At 38.7% G+C, this 21,375-nt stretch overlaps 1 protein-coding gene across 2 annotated transcripts; it reads left to right on the top strand.

The window, feature by feature from the left end:
• The first annotated feature begins 1,495 nt into the window (after positions 1 to 1,495).
• fan1 (FANCD2 and FANCI associated nuclease 1) lies at positions 1,496 to 12,830 on the top strand. 2 transcript variants are annotated; one of them, XM_026927553.3, is made up of 16 exons: positions 1,496 to 1,614; positions 1,703 to 1,795; positions 4,948 to 5,025; positions 5,812 to 6,994; positions 7,160 to 7,300; positions 7,402 to 7,609; positions 8,188 to 8,421; positions 8,540 to 8,671; positions 8,769 to 8,877; positions 9,252 to 9,371; positions 9,765 to 9,929; positions 10,237 to 10,405; positions 10,528 to 10,628; positions 10,809 to 11,003; positions 11,235 to 11,363; positions 12,345 to 12,830. In XM_026927553.3, the coding sequence occupies exons 4-16, from the start codon at positions 5,872 to 5,874 to the stop codon at positions 12,480 to 12,482; spliced, it is 2,964 nt and encodes a 987-aa protein (XP_026783354.3). In that variant the 5' UTR covers positions 1,496 to 1,614; positions 1,703 to 1,795; positions 4,948 to 5,025; positions 5,812 to 5,871; the 3' UTR covers positions 12,483 to 12,830. The 2 variants fall into 2 exon arrangements, 1 of the variants encoding a protein (XP_026783354.3); XR_008301949.1 differs by having other exon boundaries at positions 1,496 to 1,795; positions 10,786 to 11,003; positions 12,345 to 12,355.
• Positions 12,831 to 21,375: the final 8,545 nt, after the last annotated feature.

Here is a 21,375-nt window from a genome sequence, read left to right on the forward strand (position 1 = left end):
TATACAGTATGTGCACCTTTTACAGGGGCATTTAACAGTCATTAATCAGAAGTTTGATGTAGGACAAGACCTAGTAAAATGATCAGCAAGCTCATGCATTACTGGTAAGCTGTTGGCCATTTGTGCTAAAGTTGAAGCTGAAATTTACATGGAACTAAATAAACATCAAATGTTTATAGGTCATAGAGATGACTGGTATGTGCTTAAATGTCTGATACTTTACGTAAACACCACACCAAGGAAGCCGAACAAAAAGTCATACCACTGTGAACAGCACCGCTGTCATGTGAGAAACTGGAGAAGGTTTTATCTTGAGTCTGGGCTTTATGCACAGCAGGACTGATTGGGAATATCTGTGCTCTGTAAGTCAGATACACCCCTTGAAATTTTGGTAAGAAGTAAATGTTTCCACCTTGTGGCTCAAACATGCATGTTCAGAACAGAATGGTTTTATTTACTGTTATCCTGATTGACTTTCACAACAGTGACATTCCACCATTCGACTGATTCTCCTAAATGGCCATGTAAAAAAATGTATACAATGTAAAAGTCTAGTTCAAATAAAATGTATGTTGGAACTAATAAGACCAAGAAATCTGATAAATTTGACTCTAAAATTATGTCGACACCTGATCATCACACCAATATGTAGTTCTTCCCCGAACTGTGGCCACAAAGTCTGAAGCACGCAATTATCTAGAATGCTGTAGCATTAAGATTTCCATTCACTGGAACTAAGGGGCCCGAACATATTCCAGCATGACAATGTCCATACGCACCAAGCGAGATCCATGAAGATATGGCTTGCCGCAGCAGGAGTGGAAGAACTCGAGTGGCCTGCACAGAGCCCTGACCTGAACCCCACTGATCTCCTTTGGGATGAACTGAAATACAGACTGCGCTCCAGGCCTCCTCACCCAACATCAGTGCCTGTCCTCACTAATGCTCTTGTGGCTGAATGAGCAAATCCCCACAGCCATGCTTCAAAATTTAGAGGAAAGTCTTCCCTGAAGAGAAAAGCTTTATTTATGAAACACAAAAATAATTGTCCATCTTGTTTATTTTTTTATTTATTTGTGGATTTCATTTTTCTTTAGTGGAACTTTAGTGTTATTTATTTGCAAATTATGCAACAAAAATAACACAATACACCTGGAGGTCATTTACACCAGGTTTTGTGAAGCAGACAGAATTATGTGCAAAACTGTTTGCCAAAAAAACCCACACACTAATAATAATATAGAAACATAAAACAACTTTTTGAAATATTTTTTTTTTCTTAAAAAGTGTAGTCTATAAGTAAAGTGTATCAAAAGAATTAGCACCAATAAATAAATAAATAAATAAATAAGCAAGCAAGCAAGCAAGCAAGCAAGCTGCATTTGTTTGTACTCCACACTGAAAGCTTTTATCACTCGGGGTCAAAGTAATTGTAAAAGGCCGGTAAGACTTTTATTTTGAAATATAAAAACCGTTTTCTCACTGGCTACTTCCTCCTAGTAGTGCGCTAGCTGTTTGGTAGCATTCATAACCGCTTGCTCCGTGTTATTTAGTGCGCTATATAGCGTATGAAAGAATTGCTTTTTAAACCATTCTCAGTGTTCTACAAGTCCAGTAAGAAAGCATTTAGTACACGGCTTTGTTCTTAAAGGAAAGCTGAGTTTTGCTGCTGTTTCACACTCATCCTCTGCTCTGTTATTAGAAACAGCAGCTCTGAGAGGCACAGCTAGCTCAGTGCTGAGAGCCTTCACACTGATAGCAGGCCATTCAGGTCTGTTTTCCATGAAGCTCATGTGTAAGTGTACAGTTTGGTTCATTTGTTTTATGTGCAAATTGGACAGAGGAGTAAAATCTGAGGTCTTGTAGCTCAAACAGCTAAAGCATTGAGTATTAACAAGAAAAAAAAAAGTGCCAGTCTATTTTTGGTGCATTTGCTCTTAAATCTTAAATCATAAATGTTGTACATTAAATATATAGTTTATAATTTCAAGTGTTTCTAGACATATGATAATCATACATTTCAAGACACCATGGGAAACAGTGATTTACAGTGATATTGTCATGTGCTAGGAGTAGGCTCTAAGTTTCCATCTGGAGGAGGCTTATCAGATTTCTCACTGAAACTGAATTTCACCTTGCAAGCTATAGAGGGCATAAACCTTACAAACTGCTTCTTTGAATGCTATTATCAGAATGAATATAGATATTTTATTTTTATATTTTCTCAAACGAATGAGCACATCTAATCTATACTGAGCTGTCTTTCGGAATAATGTCAGATTTGTAAAAATATATGTATGTTTGTGATTATGTGCATTGGGAAAGGTGAAAGTTATGATGAAAGTTTCAGGATATCAGAAAGAGGACACTTGGTATAAGAAACTGCATGGAGGGAGATGGCAGAGAGTGCACTCAAACCTGCAACACTGAGAGAACAAAAAGGTTCAGGAGCATAAACATGCCATTGGATAAATCTCTACTATTTTCACAGAGCATAAGACAAAGCAAGGTACATGGCAGTGGTTCAAATGTGGCTGTCCATCTCCCAGTGGCTTTTAAAATCTATTAAAGGAAAAGGTTTGAGAGTGTCCCAAAGAGAACGTAATGTTTCAGATTTGGGAAGACAGAAACCCTATCCAGTATAGGTGTTTAAAACCTGCTGTGGTGAGACGGTGGTTTGAGAACTATGAATCAGGTCTGATTTATCTGGGCTCAAGCCAGTTACATATGGAACTGGATGAAACGTTGCTTCAGGTCAGTTTTACCTTGTTATTGTCTGGAGCTCTAACAGTGTAAGGACTTGTCTCCTACAACCCAAGGATGTTTGTGTTTTTAAAGTTATACCATGATCTTCCTGGTTTGCTGGAAACATCCAAGACTCCACAGACAGCTGTGAGATAGTCACAGCGTTTACTACTTTCAGCACTGACAGTGTGCATTTTGTGACATTTCCAGTGCATGAGCAGGTATTGCACTAAGCAATAACGATCCTGCTCTTTGGAGGGCACAATTTTTACTCATTTCCAGGGTGGAAAAAACTCCACAGTAACTTTTTAAATGAAAGTTTGATTGAACTCAGTGACAGCTCAAAATATTCAAACAGGCATTTCAACACCGCAAACGCATTTAACACTATTTCATTGACTCCTCAAGTGCTTTCATATGTTAATATGGAGGTGCCTGAGGAGCTGCAAGAAGAGTAGGCAGATGTCCTTGACTCAATCACTTAGAAGTCTCTTTTAGTCTTTGGTATATTCTTCCAAACTCTCAAATTTTGAGATTACCCCTCACTGAATCCGGCCTATCAAGAGAAACTTTTGAACACTGTGACACAATGAGCTTCAACCTTAGACTTAAACGGCCATGGAGTCTCACACAACCTTCAGAATCTTGAAGATTACAATCGCCTGTGTGCCGGTTTCCATCAGGAGCACTTATGATCACTGCAGCTCAATGCACTTTTTGAAGTACTGAACAGAAAAAGGTTCAGAGAATTCCTTCTTTGAAGTTTATTAAAAAGTTTTGTTTGAAGCACCAGTGAGTAAATGAGATAATCTCCGTCTTTGCCAACAGGCTGTGGGAAAAGGTCTGTGGCTGGTCACCTGCCATTTCTGTAAAAGTATGAGGTTCTTGGCCAGTTTAATGAATAAATGTGCCAGACTCTCTAGTGACTACTAGAAGTCTGGCCCAAACATCTTTTCTTCCAGCCTGAGAAGTTATCGAGGAATCTAATGGTAATAACACTTGTGAGGGGCGTATTTTTCAAAAAGATCAAACCAAAAAAAGATCCAAGACACAGCAGGAGTAAAAAGTGAACACACAGAAAACCATACAGAAAGATAGTGGACAAAATAGTGGTGTGGTTAAAGATGGTTTATTTACTTGCAAGGACTACCTTAATTGCTTTAGTTGGTCGAGCAGGGGTTTAGGGCCTCTGTCAAGGACATCCAACCTTTAGAAAACTATTCGGTCCTCTTATATTTTTTGTATTTTTTTTTTTTTTAAATTATTGCTAGGTATTTATGAAACACACGTGAAGCAGTACTCTAAAAACCATGGGGATACATGCTTAATGCATTTTTGTAAAGTGCCTTTCCTTGCCTCTCCAGCTTAAAGCCTAAGACCTCCCACTAGTCATGGATCTTCATAAGCAAAACAGCCGGTGAATATTAATGGTGTAGCTGACAGGCCTAAGTTAGTTAATGGCGTACTAAGCAAAGGGAGAAGAATGGTGCACGCCAATGCAAGCTGATGTTTTCTGTGAAAACAGTGTTGCTGTGCCAAACCTAAGCAGGAATATGCTGATTCATTTCTTAATGTAATTAAACACCAAGCTAAATCTGCTGTGCACAGTCATACTGTCCTCCATGCTGTCTTGAGGGAAATGTGCTGTTCTGTGAGTATAAGGAGTTGGGAGAGAAGTTGAAGGATCAAAAATGCACAAAACTAATAATGGAGAATTTTGTCTTTGGGGAACAAATGAAGGCTCGTGCTCTTTATTGATTGGCTGCCAAGTGGCAGTAATTTTTGAGGTGAAAAATGACAAATGATTGTTTAATTGTTAGTGAAATCTCAGTGATTTAACCTACAGTAATACTTGCATAACTAATCATGTAGGAACCATTTGTGACACACGCAGAATGGAAATATTTGGAAAAATTGGTGAGAATTATTTGCTGCAGTACAAGCAGGAACATGATTGCATTCCTTCTTAATTAAACATGTCTATCCTACACACCAATCATGCCTAATAATGCATTGGCACACACACAAAGGGTACTTTTTTCTTTTCGTTTTCTTGCTGCTAGCAATACTTCAATACAAAATTATTTAGAAGAGCATAAACTGTATGATTAATGAAAACATTGGTGTGTTTGTTATAAATTATGCCTAACAGGCATTCTCTAAAGACATTTAAAAATGTAAGGTTTATCTTGTATTTATTAGGGTTGCATGGCAACAGATTTCTTTGGCTTTAGATGACAGCAACTGAGCAAACGTAAAAATGCCTGCTGCTTCCAGAAGGTAATGTAAATAACCTTGTAAATGACCAATCCATCAAATGCCATAACAGTTTCAGATTTAATTAGATTCATATAATTTTATTACATGTAAAAGTGCAAAGACATTTGGAAAGGCTGTGGTTATACACTAAAGTCATTTTAACTACTTGGACAAGTAATGTCCTGGCATTGTTGTTTGTTTGTTTGTTTTTGTTTTGTTTGTTTGTTTTATTGAGTGCTAAAATCGTATACAGTACAATGCAAAAGTCTTTGGCACATGGAAAGAAATGTTGTAAAGCAGAGATTCCTTCAAAAATAATGAAAATTAAACGTTTCTGCATAAGAAATGTATACTATAAAGAGCAGAAGACTAATAAACTGAACAAAGTCAAAATTTGGTGTGATAACCCTTGGCTTTTTACTTTTTACATTTGTACAGTTTTGTAAGGAAATTGGCTGCTAGGTTTTGGAGAACCTGCCACAGTTCTTCTGGAGACTTCTATTCTATTATGTAATACATAGACATACAAATATTTTCTGTGACATTTGCTATTTTGCTGAAAAGGTAATGTTTGGAAATCTAAAATGTTTTTGTACTGACTTGATAAAGCAAGAGTCATAAAATAATGAGTGCCTAAGACATTTGCACACTACTGTATGTTGTAATCAAGCTGTTTTTGCAGGTATAATTTAGATATACATTATATCTGAGCATGTTATTTAATTGCCTGAAAACGCAATGCAATTAACTATACATGGTTATGCCCTAATTGTGTAATGTATTGAATTTGTGTGTTTGCATTCATAGGTTCAGAAGCCTAGCTTTAGAGCTAGGTTCCCCCTGAACTACTTCATATATCTGAAGAGTATGGGTCCCAAGCCTGGTAGAAGCAAATCGAAAGACCATGCCAGACCCCTAAGAAGACTTTCCATAGCAAAGAAAGATGAGCAGAAGGGCAGTGCAAAACAGCCTAAAGGGCCTTCTATTACTTCATTTTTCAGGAACACACCACCTTCAAAACTGGCCTGCTCGCTGTGTGGCAAGTTCATACCTCGCTTCAAAATCAATGAACACATCGACTCTCAGTGTCGAGACTTTCTTGAGGAAAATGACGTACAGGCAGCAGCAGTCCATGGCAGTGAACAAGCGAAAACATATTGGCCCTTTTCAAATAATACCCCACAGAGTCCAGATGAGAAAAATGCAAGCATGCATGAAAATAATCAGGATGCAGAAACAAGCCCATATTTTAAAAAGAGTGGCATGACAAGACAAGAGTCACCTAAGAAAAGTTTCCATGCCAGAGAGGGCAAGATAGTCAGTCTTGGTCGTTTGTCTTCAAAACTCTCCAAAAAAGTGTTGGTCTTTTCAGAGAACTCCAAAGTTCACAGCACCCAAGTGTCTATCAAAGAAGAGCCAATCTTAAGTGAGCCAAGTAGCTCACAAAAAGAAAACTTTGATGAGAATGTAAGTGTTAAATCTGAGCACCTAGTGATGAATTCAGCATTAACTTCTCAGGTACCAACTGAAAATCTACCTGATGTTGAAGAAATTGAACAGGCCACACCAAAAGTAAAATCATTGGGTCCTGATGCCTCTCAAACAGCAGAAACAACTGCTTCATTGAGATTAATGAAAAGGAAGAAAGAAGAGTCTCCTGGTGCATGTGTAGCCCCAGACATGCAGAAGAAAACACGATATTTAGGGAAGAGAACTGCCAAATCTGGCAGCGCTGATCCATTACCAGAGATTGAAGTCAGCAAATCCAAATGCAAGGATGTAGAAAGGAACCAGATTATGGCACCGGATAGAGGTAGTGATCTTCCACAGGATGCTAGTGCCTCCTTTGTGGAACAAAGTTCACCCAGACGGCCATACTATCTTCAGAACTTCCTGACTGTTCTGGGAACAGTGCTGGAGAATAAGGATGACAGAATGCTCTTCAGCGAGGAGGAACTCTCATCTATCCAGAGGTTCAAACAGCTGTCAGGTAGAGAATGTACTTCAGAACATAACTAGTGAAGCATACTGTGGAAGAGTCTGAACTGTAGTACAATGCATGATATTTGCAAGTTATCTGGGTTATATATCAGTTTTATATGCATGGATAGTGAATTGTCTGATAAAAACTAACACTTCGCTCCTTGTATCTTAGTGCCTGGACAGATGCTATATGTGCGTCTGTTTCAGAGGAAGTTGAAATGGCTGCAAGTGAGCAAACTAGATTATGCTGAGATTAGTTCAGACCTCAATCCTGTTGTGCAAGAACTTGTCACCAGTGGCTTCCTCCAGACAGGTTGGTGAGCAAGAGTGGGGTTTTGTTAGCTTTCAAAAGCTTGCTCTTTGATGTGTAAAGCCCAAGGATTTGAACTCCTTCCAACTTAATTTCTGCCTTAGAGTCTGAACTCACCGAGATCCAAGATGTATTGGATCTTCTACCTGCTCCGGAGCTCCGAAGTCTGGCCAAGACTTTCCACCTAGGAGGTCCAGGGAATAGTAGCCAGAAACAGCAGCTGGTGGAAGGGCTTCTCCATTTGTCCAAACAGCGCTCTCTCTTTTCTCTTGCCCCCGGCCAAAGCAACACTGGTGCAGTCATTCTCAAAAGGTATGATCTTAGTGGTGAGATCTATGGGCAATGATACCAGTTTCATAGTTTATACCAATTTGGTGTCATTCCAAATTTCAAAATCACTTTGAGAATTAATGTTTTTTAGCTTACACTATATGGGCAAAAAGTGAAGTGAAAAAGTGAAAAATGTGGTCACTGACCAACCCTCCACTCTTCTCGGGAGATTTTCCACTACATTTTGGAGCATGGTTATGGGGATTTGTGCCAAGAGCATAAGTGAAGTGGGGCACTAATTTTGAGTGAGAAGGCCTGGCATGCAGTCAGTGTTCCAATTCAGCTCCAGAGTTTTCAGTGGTGTTCTTAAGTTCTTCCACACCAGTCTTGGCAAACCATGTCTTTATAAACCTCACTTTGTGCATAGAGGCATTGTCATGCTGGAACAGGTTTGGGCTAGGCCTCTTTGTTCCAGTGAAGGGAAATACAGTATACAAAGACATATTAAACAATTCTTTGCTTCCAACTTCATGGCAAAGGTCTGGGGAAGGCCTACATATGGGTGATGGTGAGATGTTACATACTTTTAGCCATAGAGTCTACTTTCACATATCCTGCAGGGCGAAACAGCTACTTGGCTCCTGTGTTTTTCTGTGTCGGGAGCCTCGCGCTATGTTCTCCCGCGTCCTTCTACTTTTCTCCCTTACTGACACTCTGGAGGAGGAAGAGATGGCATCAGGGGGTCAAGGCCAACTCTACACTATTCTGCTGGTCAACTCTGGACGTCTGGCTTTCCCTGCTTACACAGTTCAGCGGTCTGCCCAAATGTTTAGGGACAGGGAAGACTTAATCAGGTAACAAGCTTTTTGTGTCTTAACATTTCTATTTAGCTGGGTGCAATTTGAAGGAAATGAGGAATTGAAACCAGGTTAAAATTGGCAGCGTATTAAGTGACACATTTGTTCTGAACAGATACGAAGCTGCCATGCGAACCCTTCAAGAGGTGATTACAGCTATGCAGGCTGGTTGCTGGGAGGATGCTCTAGTCCTCTACACTTCTGCAAAGTCTAACTGGCAAAACTTGAAGCAAAATTATGACTTAAGGTTGGAGCTACAAAATTGACTTCTGTTCTCAGCTATTTTTTTTTGTTTGTTTGTTTTTTTTAATGGAGGAGTTTCATGAGCCTGTATTTGTGCGCAGTTGGCAGGAGCAGTTACCAGTGTTCCTGCGGTGCTTCACAGTAGGGTGGGCATATACACGTATATTGTCTCGAGGAGTCGAGATACTACAGAGGCTGCGTCGTTATAAGGTGCGTGTGTGTACATAGCATAGCATTTAAAAATACGTAGAATAGAGACAGTTTTTTTTTTTTGTTAATACATAGAATTAGAAACCTATTGCTTCCACACCTTTGGTCTGTAGTATAGTGTCAGTGCTAAAACAACAGAAAAATAATATTTCTGTGCTGAGAGTGCTGACACTGCTTCATCATTCCTAGTATTAAATCATCCCAATTTTGCTGTGCTTTGCTAATGCAGCAATGCAGTAGCAATGCAGGGATTCAAACTGGTTAAAATGCTTGTTACAGTGAGTAATGGAGTTATATGATGGAGTAATAGAGAGATGATATATTGGCATATTTGCCAACCTTCCTGTACATATATTTCTCCTTTGCTCCTGCAGGATGCAGTGGATGAGCTGCGGTCTCTTCTGTCTCAGTCAGTGTTCTGTCCAGACAGCAGAGGGCGCTGGTGGGACAGACTGGCACTCAATCTCCAGCAGCACCTCAAATGCCATGAGCAGGTAGCATGATCCGGATTGTCTAGGGGAAAACACTTCCAGATGAGCGTGCCTTAAGAACTGTGATCTTTGAGGGACCTGGTCAATTTGGTCGTACTAAAACCTCGTTTCAATATTATCTTTGATGATCTGATTGTTAGAATAAGTGTGGGGTGACCAGACATATCACATCAGTTTATTCAAATTCCCTGTACATTCTCAAATCACTTAAACCTTTTTGAAACAGAGATAGTAATCGTTAGTCTGTGTAAAACATTAAGGGAATCAGTAATAATTACAAATGAACCTAGTAATTTTGAAGCCCTGAATAATTGCTTACTGTGATATCCAGTGTAGTCATTGTGTTTGGGCACAAGTGTGAAGTTCATAACTGTCATGGCTGTTTCTACATTAAAGGCTATCTACGCCATCAGGGATGGATTGAACGATCCACTGGTCCGTACAGGTCACCGTTTGTCTCTGCACCAGAGAGCCACCAGAATGAAGGACTCAGCGAGTTTTAAGAAGTACCGCCTGCTGCTCCGAGACCTTCCTTCTATCCATGTGCACAGTGTTAATCATGTAAGCATATCTTTTATTTTAGAAAGAAGCTTTATGGACAGAAACTAATGTATAAGTAGATAAGTGCTAAGTAGATAATGTACTTCATAAACCTAGTTAAAGTGACTGGACTTACGGTGTAATTTTGAAAACATTTTGCCACTCACTCACCATTTTCCCACTTCACTGGTTCTTTTTATAGCGTTCTTTATAATTATGTATAGCGTTATAAAAACTCTACTCCAATCATCTTGACATTTCAGCATGAGCTGGTTGAATGAAAATCTTCACTGACATCATAAACACTGTTTTTTGTGTCTCTTAATAGGTTACAATTCGAGGCCAGCTTTTTCCGCATGAGGGTGGTATGGGCAAATCCGTGTTCCTCAGGCCTGCTGCTGGGCATGAAGACTCTGGAGAAGGAGGTGATGCCATGGTCATATGCTCTGTGGAGGAGCTGGCTTTGGCACACTACAGAGAACTTGGCTTCGATCAAGGTTTTTAAACATGCCTTGTCTTGCTAAGGCAATAAAGCCTGATTATTACATGAAGGTAATCTCTGTTGTATGACAAAGTTGAATATGTAGAAATGTGTGGCTGATAGATCCATTTGTTGCAGGCATTCATGGTGAAGGTTCTACATTCTCCACTTTGTTTGGCCTTCTGATGTGGGACATTGTCTTCATGAATGTCTTGGATGTCTTCAGAACATCCTATCAGGTATTAAAGTAAAAAGGTTCTACACATATTTTGCAGTATATGTATATGCAAATAATATAAAGGTTGGGAAAAGCAGCACTTTTGTTTCTCAAATAACTTTATATACTGTGCTATATAATTTGTCCAACCTCTACATTATTACTAAAGTGTAATGTAGTCATTCCCTGGATACATTTGCAGACATGTCCTCTGGACTTGTACACTGACTGTTTCTATGAGAATCGGAAGGAGGCTATCGAGGCTCGGGCTGAGCTGTTGTCCGAGGCGTCCACAGAAACATTGCAGGACCTGCTGGCTGAAGTGTGGAATTCACAGGAGGGAAGAGTTTGTGCACTTGTTAACTGGGAGAGATTCTCTTGTCTTCAGCAAGCCCAGGTTACTTTAGTTGTCTTGATTTTCGTGTAGTTCATAGATAGAGGAAGAAGTTACGTTCATCCATTTTGTAACTCAGTGGAAACTACATTCTAACTTTCCTTGTAATGATTATAAGCACCAAAACGATTGTAAGCTGTCTTCAGCTAAATATATGTGGCTGATGCTTGTTGTTATAAAGAAATGAAATCTAATGAATATTAATGGTTAAATGTATTTTATGTGCTGTTGTAGAGCTTAGTAGCATGTCTGGGAGGACAGTTTTTAAGTGGAGTGGTCCTTAGAATGGCAAAGGACTACAGACACAGCAAAGGAGGACTTCCTGACCTGGTTGTATGGAACACCTCAAATTACAGCTATAAGGTGAGCTTTGAAGACAGGAATTTCAGGAAGTTTAGTTTAGTTTAGTTCCCTGCATTGATATTTCTTGATTGATTATCTCTCTTTGGTTCCTATAAGATATTTGTTTGGTAGATGTTGTATGATAGGGGAGAACTGACTGGTGGGTGGGGATTGACCAAAGCTGAATTAGGGAGAAAATTTTGTGGGTGTGGGTGTGGGTGTGGGTGTGTGTGGGTGGGGGGAACATGATGCCTAATGGAACTAATGTACGGTCGAGAATGAAAGTTTGCATATAAGATTTAGTGTGCTGTTACAAATGTTTCTAAGTGATACTTTGGCACAAATAACAAAAAATAGTGTATATTGGTATGTGTATCTTTGTCCAGTCTTTCTAACTTTCTAACACTGCCTTCTTCAATTAGGTTGTCTTTCTTGTAAGACACAACCACATTTCTCTCTCTCTCTCTCTCTCTCTCTCTTTTTCCCCAATTTTCTCCCCAATTTGGTCATCTGCCAGTTCCCACCCATTAGCTAACTCTCCCCTATCACACGACGGTTAGCAACCTGGGAGGCACATGCACATGCTTCCTATGAGACATGTGAAGCCAGCCTACACATCTTCTGAACTGCTGCTTATGCTAGATTGGAAATGCTATCTGCCCTGTTCATGCTCGTAGATGCCCATGATCGACTCTGATTGACAGGGAAATGAATAATAGCATCCAAAGAGCATCCAGAGTGCCCTCCCATCCAGAGAGCATCGCCAATTTTGATCTCTCAACTCCTAGCTATGGAAGGTTGTGGCCACAGATAGCTGACATTTCAATTTTAACTCATAGGAATCTATATATATTTTTTTCTTTTTCTTTAGATACATTGTAAAGTAAATGTGCATTTTTAGACCCAGAAAATATGAGGGAGACAAACTTTGCTGCCATGTGAACACAGGAACATTCACTGTCTTGCTTTAGCAGTTCATTGATATGAGGTTTCTTCTTCTAGCTGGTGGAGGTGAAGGGCCCTAATGACCGTCTGTCCCAGAAACAACAGATCTGGCTGGATGAGCTGCAGAAGCTGGGCGCTGATGTTGAAGTGTGTCACGTCACTGCTATTGGAGCTCGAGGAGCCCGGCTGGATTAGAGACTAAAATTGCCTTCACACATACTGCTGCACCAATAGACAAAACATTTCACTCATGCAGGCAAATTCTCTCTAAAGATTGTTGAGATGGTCCTTGTGTGAGTATGTGCTGTTTTAATGCAACAGCACTCTGCTAAAACTATGACACTACCACACGTATTAAGTATAATAGACAGTATGAAGAGATGAGTGTCTGAATTCCTGTGGCTGCTAGTTTAACTGTTTCTTTCATTGTCTTTTTTTTGTAATAATTATGTTTTATGTTGTATTTAAAACCTGAAATTCTGGGAGAAAATAATGTAATAAAAATGTAATAAAAACTAACTACATTTGGAGGGGTATCCTGACTCAAATTATTGTTAAATATTTTTGTAAAAAGAAATTAAATAATTTTAGGATGTGTCCATTTATTTCTAGTATAGTTTCTGAAATTTGTGGCATTTGTTGGCATTTCCAGTATGTAAAATGTTTTAGTTTTTCAGGTTAAAGCTCTTATAACCTTTCAAACACTTATTACTTATTATCCTTGTAACATCTTGGGCAAAGTCACAGGCAATGCCTGTTCCACATTCTTAGAGTTTTTAAACTGCACAGATCATTCAGACCTGTAATATAGCTTTTGATGAACTCATTGCTAATGCTGATTTAGTACTCCAACACATTTAAAATAATTAATTAACCCTAAACTTCACACACAGCAACTACAGCTCTGACAAAATTATACTTTAGATGATGGGGATTTTCTTGAGTGTTCTCGGTTCCTTTTGACAAATCGCCATGTTGCAGCGCTTCAGTTTTGTATGATTGCCCCGTGTCTGTGTAGGTTTCATCCCACCTCCCAAAACACATTGGTAGGTGGCCTGGCAACTCTAAATTGACCCTAGGTGTGAATGTACGCTATATGGCCAAAAGTATTTGGACATGTGACATGCACATACACATACCTGACAACCATGTGTGCTTGTTGAATATATCATTCCAAAATCATGGGCATTAAAATGGTATTGGTCCCCCCCCTTTACATCTATATCAGTCTCCACTCTTTCCACTAGATTTGGAACATGGCCATGGAGATTTGTGCCCATTCAGACATAAGAGCATGTGAATTTGGTGTTCCCAAAGGAGTTCAGTGGGGTTGAACCTGGGCTCTGTGCAGGCCACTCAAATTCTTCCACACCAACCTTAGCACACCATGTCTATATGGACCTCACTTTGTGCACCAGGTAATGCTAGAACAGGTTTGGGCCCCTCAGTTTTGGTTAAAGGAAATCGTAATGTTTAAGCATACAAAGACATTCTAGACAATTGTGTGCTTCTAACGTCCTGGCAACAGTTTGAGGAAGACCCACATATGGATATGATGGTCAGGTGTCCACATACTTTTGGCCATATAGTGTATGTATGTATGTATGTGTGCAGGGTGCATTCCAGACTTGTGTCCAGTGTTCCTGGGATCCCCATGTGAACCTGACCAGGATAAAGTGGTTACTGAATGAATGAAATAATGAACTGTCACCATGTCTGGACTTTTGATACACACCATTATAGTTCTTACAAAGAAGGTGCATCATTCTAACCATTGTGCTTACTTTTCAATGAAAATCCAGTTAGGAAGTGTAATAAGATGTAAAAGTTATATTAAAAGGTTAGTATTTTTTTTTAAAAGAAATAACATATCAGTAAATACGTTGTTCAGAGTTAACTTTTTGTCGAGACCAGATTGATGTATAAACCCTACCACGGGCCAGTGGATTTTCCGACCTGTATCACGTCTCAGATCTCTGACGTCATGCTGGATTTCTGATGGAGGAGCTGGGACTGATAACTGGGCTCATAATGACTTTACAATGTTCATTTCCATTTCAACAGTTTCTTGACACAGCAGTAAATCCAACTTTGCTATACAATGGTTTCCTAGGTGCCTCATAAACTTTAGCCCTGCGGGAGGAAAAAAGCTCCAATGGATTAGGAAGAAGGAGTTTTTGTTATGACTGCACACACTGTGATATTTCTCTGTTTGCGTCTAGGGTCAGGAAGCAATGTGACCAATGAGATTCTTCACTCTCTTTGTCTCTTTGTATCAACATATACATTTTCTGGACAATAGGGCTCTTATCAAGCTCCATCATGCTTTGGTATGCAAACATTTGGTTAGCTGTGTAGTACTGTAGTACATGTAATAATCAGGTGCTTTCAGTTGAATGAAAGACAAACATGTATACATGAGTAATAGTGAGGAAAGACACACCCGTACAAACTCATATATTGCTTCTTTATGAACCTTAATTTCTTTCAAAAGTCATAAACTTGTTTCATACAGATAGCATTTGTCCTTCACGGAATGTCAATAGTAGCTACTAGATATTTGTGAAGATTATGTCCTTCTGATGAATGACTTCTTCTTGTTCTGTGGGACAAAGGAGGACAATTTCAAATATAAAGCTTTTGTGAGATTTGTAGTTCTCCATAACAAGGTTTTGAAAATTTTTTCTCTATAAATGTTCATAGAGACTCCATAGGCTCATACAATTTAATCTCTGTACCAGTGTGATATCATTTTGCTCCATAAAATTATATTTCTCTAAAAACTGCACAACATACAGGTCCCAAAATGTTCAATATGTGACTTTTTATCTATAATAATGAACAAATTATTGAACCAATCAGTAAACAGCATTTCTTGGTCTGATGATGATTTAGCTAGAGAATATCTAAAAAAGAGAAAGCTCCTTATTACCTCTACAGTTTCTCCTAGACATATAAATGAGATCAAATTGGAAAAATAGGGACACCTTTGCTATGGGTTTAATGTGAACAAGTTCAGTATGCAATACGTTCATAATACATTTGTAACAATACTTTAGATTGTATTTGGAAAAGATGTTTCTGTTCCCTTCCCCAAATATGGTTTAAGCTTGATTTAACTGTTCACACTTGAAAAGACAACTGACTCTGTAAACGAACCAGTGAACAACAGACAGAAAAACTGTTTTTATATCAGTTAATATGATCCTGAGTGGTCCATGGTCCATAATCAAGCAAGGCCTTTCACTTTCTCTTTTAACTAATCAGAAAACTCTCATGGCTATTTCATCTCATTCTATTCTATTAAGGAATATTAGGAAAAACATGTGTGAGAAGCTGATTCCTGAACAAAACACAAGTGAGAATCATTATTAAGTTTCTTGAAAAAGAAAACTTTGAACAAAGCAAATCTGGGTATATTATTTCGTGTTAAACTCAGTTTTGGCAGTATATTAAAAATTTTGTCAACACCTTTGTATTTTAATTTCACACATAAGCTATTAAAAGATCTTTCCATCTATGTGGAATTAATTAGCAACCAAAAGGTTTAAAGAAGATTGCAAAAGGCAAGTGTTTGAGATCCATTTTGACCTAGGTCTTACTGGAAATATAAACTCATTCAGAATGTATGTGCTGTACACTATATGAGGTGGTGGTAGCATGTTTTGACCACTGTGGACATCTCCTTACTTTTATTCATTAAAAACCCCACAGGATGTAGTATGTGCTCAAATTGTATTTTACACCTCACTTTGTTGTACTGACAGTCTGTTGATGCTAATTACTTACAGAACAATGCAACAGATCTATTGTTCTTTCAGCCTTTTCCTTATCTTCTTTTCTGCCACTAATTGCAATCATTTAGTCTTGTTACTTTTACACTTGCTGCCACTAATCAGAATAAACCTTTTCCATTCTTTCAAGGGCTGAATGTCCTGTATTTTTGAGGCAGGGACAGCGAACATATAGATTTATAACCCTTTTGCTTTCCTCGCTATCTAAGGTTTATGATGGGGCTGTGTTAGATCAGCACATGAAGACATACAGTAGTGTTCACAGTAGGAGCCATCATTTTTCGAACAGTGATGCTTAATAAAAGTTCTCTCCAGCCAAGTGGAAATCCAGTTAAAGGAAACTCTATCTATCAGGAGACCCCATTACAACCTTATTACCTTTGCTAAATGGTTCCCTCTGTGGCAATATTACGATGCCTGTATAAGTGAATGGACAATAAAACAATTATATCTGTGTTATTTCTTTTGGCAGCAGAGTCAGGTAACCTGGTTATACAGCAAAACCCTGAATACATGTCGGTCCTGCTGCTTGCTGGTGTTCTACCACCATGTACACTTTTAATTTAAGTCTTAACGCATGATCCACAAAACCTCAGACTGGCACTAACACCTCAATAATAAAGTCCTGTGAGCTTAAACTAGTGGTGTGACAATATAACTGTATGAATTAATATTAACATAAGGAAATAAAACAGTTGTACAGATGAAATTGGCTTCAAGATTTAAAAAAAAGCGAACATATCAGGTGAGTCAGAGAAAAAGGTATTTCTACATTGTTTTAATAAATTACTGAAGGGAATGAGTGGAAGTGAACAAGTTCAAGCTTCACACTTCCATCACTAAATTAAGACTTGCACTGCTGCTAGTTTTTTTTTTGTCCTCCTACTAACCATCTTAATAATAGTCTAACTACACTAACTGCCCACTTTATTAAGAACACCTTCACAATTGAAGATTGGAAAAATGTCACCTGGTCTTTTTCCAACCAGCTATCTAGTGTAGTGAGCCTGTGCTGTCAGATTCCTGTTCTTGGCTGACAGGAGTGGAACCTTAACTACGACTTGAGTCTTACGAATTCACGCATAAATAACGACCACCTTAATTACATGTTTTTAGTTTATGTATAAATTAACATAATAGGGGTAAACTAAATCAAACATGCTCTATAAGAATGTATATCAATTAAACATGCATAATTTCAAATTGTTTATATAATTTGCCATACGCAGCTTTGTAAACAAACATCATTGGATGGCGCTGGATTACTTTTATAATTTACATTGATCCTCCTAATCGAATGTAGAAAGAAGCACTAATAATACACACCAATAATTTCATCTCAACCTATTTTGCATCATTCTCCATCCATTTCTCTTCAAATCCCACTATAGTACTAGTACACGCACAGGGTGGCTAGGGCCCGGGGCACTGCTCGTTTACCCAAAAGGGTGAAATGAATACAGTAACATGTATTCATTTAGCAGATGCTATTATTAACATTAACATTTAAAACCAGTGTTCTATAAGATTATTTTCTGGTGTTTTAGTCTGAGAATGATGGAGAATGATGACAGTTCAGTTGAGGATCAGTGTAAATTATGAAAGTAGCTGCATATGGCAAATAAACAATTTGAAACTATGCACGATTAATTCATATTCTTTCTTACAGAGCATGTTTGATTTAGTTTACCCCTAAATATTAATTAATACATTAACTAACAAACATGTACCTACATGTAATTAAGGTGGTCATTATTCATGCATGAATTCATAAGACTCATGTCATAGTTAAGGTTAGCTCTTCATTAGTTCCTGATTAGTACATGCCTTAACTCATCATTAGTTCATGTTTAAGTAAGTATTAATTCAGGTATTAGTGCATGATTATATTGCAGTTATGTTATCATCTAGTCTGTGCATGGCTCTGTTTGGCCACTAGGTGTCGGTATTATCACAAAGTGATGCTTTCAGGAAACAGCTGAGCACGTAACAAAGCACTCACTACTGCTCTACCATCAGCCACATTGTGCAACAGTTTCACTTTTCATAATATCCAATAGTTTTTTCATTTATCCTTTTTTCAGCAACCAAACTGGTTGTGTGGCATAGCTGCAAGACCAAATTATCATTTAGCATAGCATCATAAATGATTGTATTGTCTAAATGGTTGTAAGTCTAAAATCAAAGCTAGTTTGTGCCTTGTTAGTTTTTTGACTGGATAAACCCTGAATTCATTTTACAGTGTAATGTTGCTTCATAAACTAAAAAAATACTGCTGCCACACTTTTTGTTTTTCCTGTCTGTGATTTCGATCATCTCAAAGGGGCTGTGCAGAGACTGTGCTACCTGTGTCGAGGCAGTGTGTGCTAAGAGAGAGAAGCTATTGATTTTAACTGCAAAGAGCCTCCCACACACTGAGAGAAATAGAGAGAGTGAGAGATAAAGGATAGCGAAAGCCACTCCTACATATTTGCACTTTGGCTTGATGATGCTCTGCTCTGTTCGTAATAAAAAAGATCAAACCCGAGACAGTTGCAGTTAAAAGCAAGTGCTTTGTTTTTGTATTTCTAGTTTTTTTTAATATGCTTTAACACTTTCTGTGCTTGTATTTTCCAAGAATGTCACTGTGAACCAACTTGTTCACTCGACAAAGCTTTGCTCTTCATACTCACGATTGCAGAGTGTGTGTACTGAGCTGTTTGGTGAAGCAGCCTACATTAGGCATTCTTATCCTCTGGAATGTTGTGGATCATCTGCTGCATAAACTGAGTCCATCATCATATTTAAACTCCAACTAATGAACAGGCTGAGAACACATGTGTGTGCTTGATTATCATTAATCAGAAGCCCAGTGTTTAGTCTATTTAAAACCATTCAGGCCTGAGCTGTGGCTTGGTGCTGCTTACAAACTTGTGGCTGTGGACACCTTGTTTGCAAAGCTGCCCAAGGTGTAACTTATTATAGTACCTCAGGTTGCCTGTTTCCTGACTGCGATTGCTAGGGCATTAAATAAACAACAGTTTATTTACTTTATTTTATTTTTTCATGATACTTTTTGGCCTGAATTTTAGGCTGTGCTTATTCCACAGCCTTGCTGGGCTTCCATTTCTGAGAGCTAAGTGGCTCTTCATACTCTCGCCGGAGCCCAAAGCCACAGCAGACCCTCCTTATTCTCCTTTGGCAAGCACCCCCAGCTCACACTCACTGCCTTCCTAATTTAGTAACGGCCGGGTAAAAATATGTGCTAACGAACGGGGTCTGGTATGTCAGGCTGGCGTCCAAGGGAAGGGAAGGGAAGGTAAGGGAGGGGTAGGAGGGGGGTTTCACTTGTGAGAGAGAAGGGAGTGCAGTGAGGCCACAAAGTACAAAGAGTACTTGCTCTCATGTTGTACTGTAGTGTAGTAATACAATAACTGATATTATAAACATGATAAAAATATAAGATTTCTTGTGTCAAATAGCTAATACCAATGTTGAGACAATATTTTGTTAATGATATATAAATGTGAATATTAAAGGTGAAGCAAAATTTACTATGAAAATAGAAACTGGCTTTCCTGCAAGTTCATTGATGTATAATAAATGACAGGAAAAGATAATATCTGCTTTGCCATTGCACAAATGTTTCTGCTCATTTAGACCATGGGTCCATTAACTCACCATATGAGCAGTGAAATATCTGTCAAGTTGTAATAGCAAACCAATATTGAATGTGATTTTTTTTTTTAATGTCACAAATTTTGATACTATGGTAATTTCTTTTGTAATAATAGAGAAATGCCTTCTTCAGTGAAGACAGTTGAACTTTTTTGGGGGGGTTTCTTAAAGAACCATTCCACATAATCATGTTTATGGTGGGGAGAAAGGTTTTAGTCTTTTGTAGCACTAACTAAAATGGTTAGATCCATTCTTCTTCACACTAAAGAACCTTTTCTAGCACCATTATAGTGTACACTGTGCTTCTGGGATATGTGTGTGTACGTGTACGTGTGTGTGTGTGTGTGTGTGTGTGTGTAGGTGCACACACAAATCTATGTCTGAGTGCATGTACTTGTGAATGTCTTTGCTCGGGCCTGTCCCTGAGCGGATGTGTGTCTGGTGTTTGTTTGTATGTGTGTGAGGCCTTGGCCCTGACAGCCTGAGCCTAACTCTGAGTCATCAATCCATGTGTGCAGTGCCATCAAGCAGATCACAAACAGCAGCTAACATGGCGTTTCACACACACTCACCCCCACTGGTCAGACAGACTATCAGCTGGTGTTTAAGACAACATGCTCAGCATCCAGACCTCCCACGTTCCTTTCAGGAGTGGGTGTATATATACATGTGTGTGTGTGTGTAGGAGGAAGGTGTGTGTGTGTAGGTGTGAAGGTATTATTAATAAACTAATCTCTCGCCCGGGAGAGAATAAACATATATTGCTGGAGGGTTTAGTGGGCAGTCCTCTTTAGAATACAAACTAGAGAGTGTGTTTGGGATATTAAGTACATCCACTGTATGAATGTATTCATTTACAAATGCATACGTAATTAGACGTTTAATTCAATATTTTAGACCACAGTTTCCCAATCCTGGTCCTGGAGTACCCACTGTCCTGCACATTTTAGTGTTTTCTCTGCTTCCGACACATCTGATTCAACTTATCACCTAATTAACAACCCTTCCTGAGTTTAGGTGCGTGCATTAGAGCGGGGAAAACACTACAACGTACAGGGTTCGGAACCTGTGTTTTAGACAAAATATAGTTTCTAATATAGGTAGCAAAACTGTTGTACCAAAGCTATTGAGCTATTTATATTCCATTTCTATGACCTAAGCTGAAGTGTCTATATTTGGTTGAGATACCATTTAGCTAAAAAGTTTTTATTTAAGTGTGTGTTCAGAGAAATTGTCTTAAGTGTTTATCCAGTAGAGGGCTTCCACTCGTCCCTATGCCTTGTTTCTCCACCCAAAACATACTTTGACACTTTTTATCATATATTTAAAGTTGCCTCAGCTAGCTGGCTGTCATTGCCATTGGTAAAGACATCAAATGACTTCTTAAACTCGCTCTTCTCTTTAGTTAACTAATTACCCTCTTATTCCTGTCCATGTTTCTAAAGCTTTAGATATATCACTGTCTCCTGGCTCTACCATCACAAGAATGTAGCCTAACATTAGCACAGCATGAACATAGCCTACAGTGTGTGAGTTTTGTCTGTCCATGATTGATTCATTTGGCAGACAGCCTTTTCCAGACCATCTGACAACAAAGATCATGTTCCAGTTACAGAGAAGAGGTACTTATTTTAAAT

The sequence above is a fragment of the Pangasianodon hypophthalmus genome, chromosome 6, assembly GCF_027358585.1.
Source record: "Pangasianodon hypophthalmus isolate fPanHyp1 chromosome 6, fPanHyp1.pri, whole genome shotgun sequence".
In the NCBI taxonomy this organism is placed as follows: Eukaryota; Metazoa; Chordata; class Actinopteri; order Siluriformes; family Pangasiidae; genus Pangasianodon; species Pangasianodon hypophthalmus.

Bases quoted from the DNA above. Each gene is read 5' to 3' on its own strand.
- fan1 (XM_026927553.3), top strand. From the start codon at position 5,872: ATGGGTCCCAAGCCTGGTAGAAGCAAATCGAAAGACCATGCCAGACCC. The intron at 7,301-7,401 runs GTTGGTGAGCAA...TTTCTGCCTTAG, and splicing joins CAGTGGCTTCCTCCAGACAG to AGTCTGAACTCACCGAGATC. The intron at 8,878-9,251 runs GTGCGTGTGTGT...TTGCTCCTGCAG, and splicing joins AGAGGCTGCGTCGTTATAAG to GATGCAGTGGATGAGCTGCG.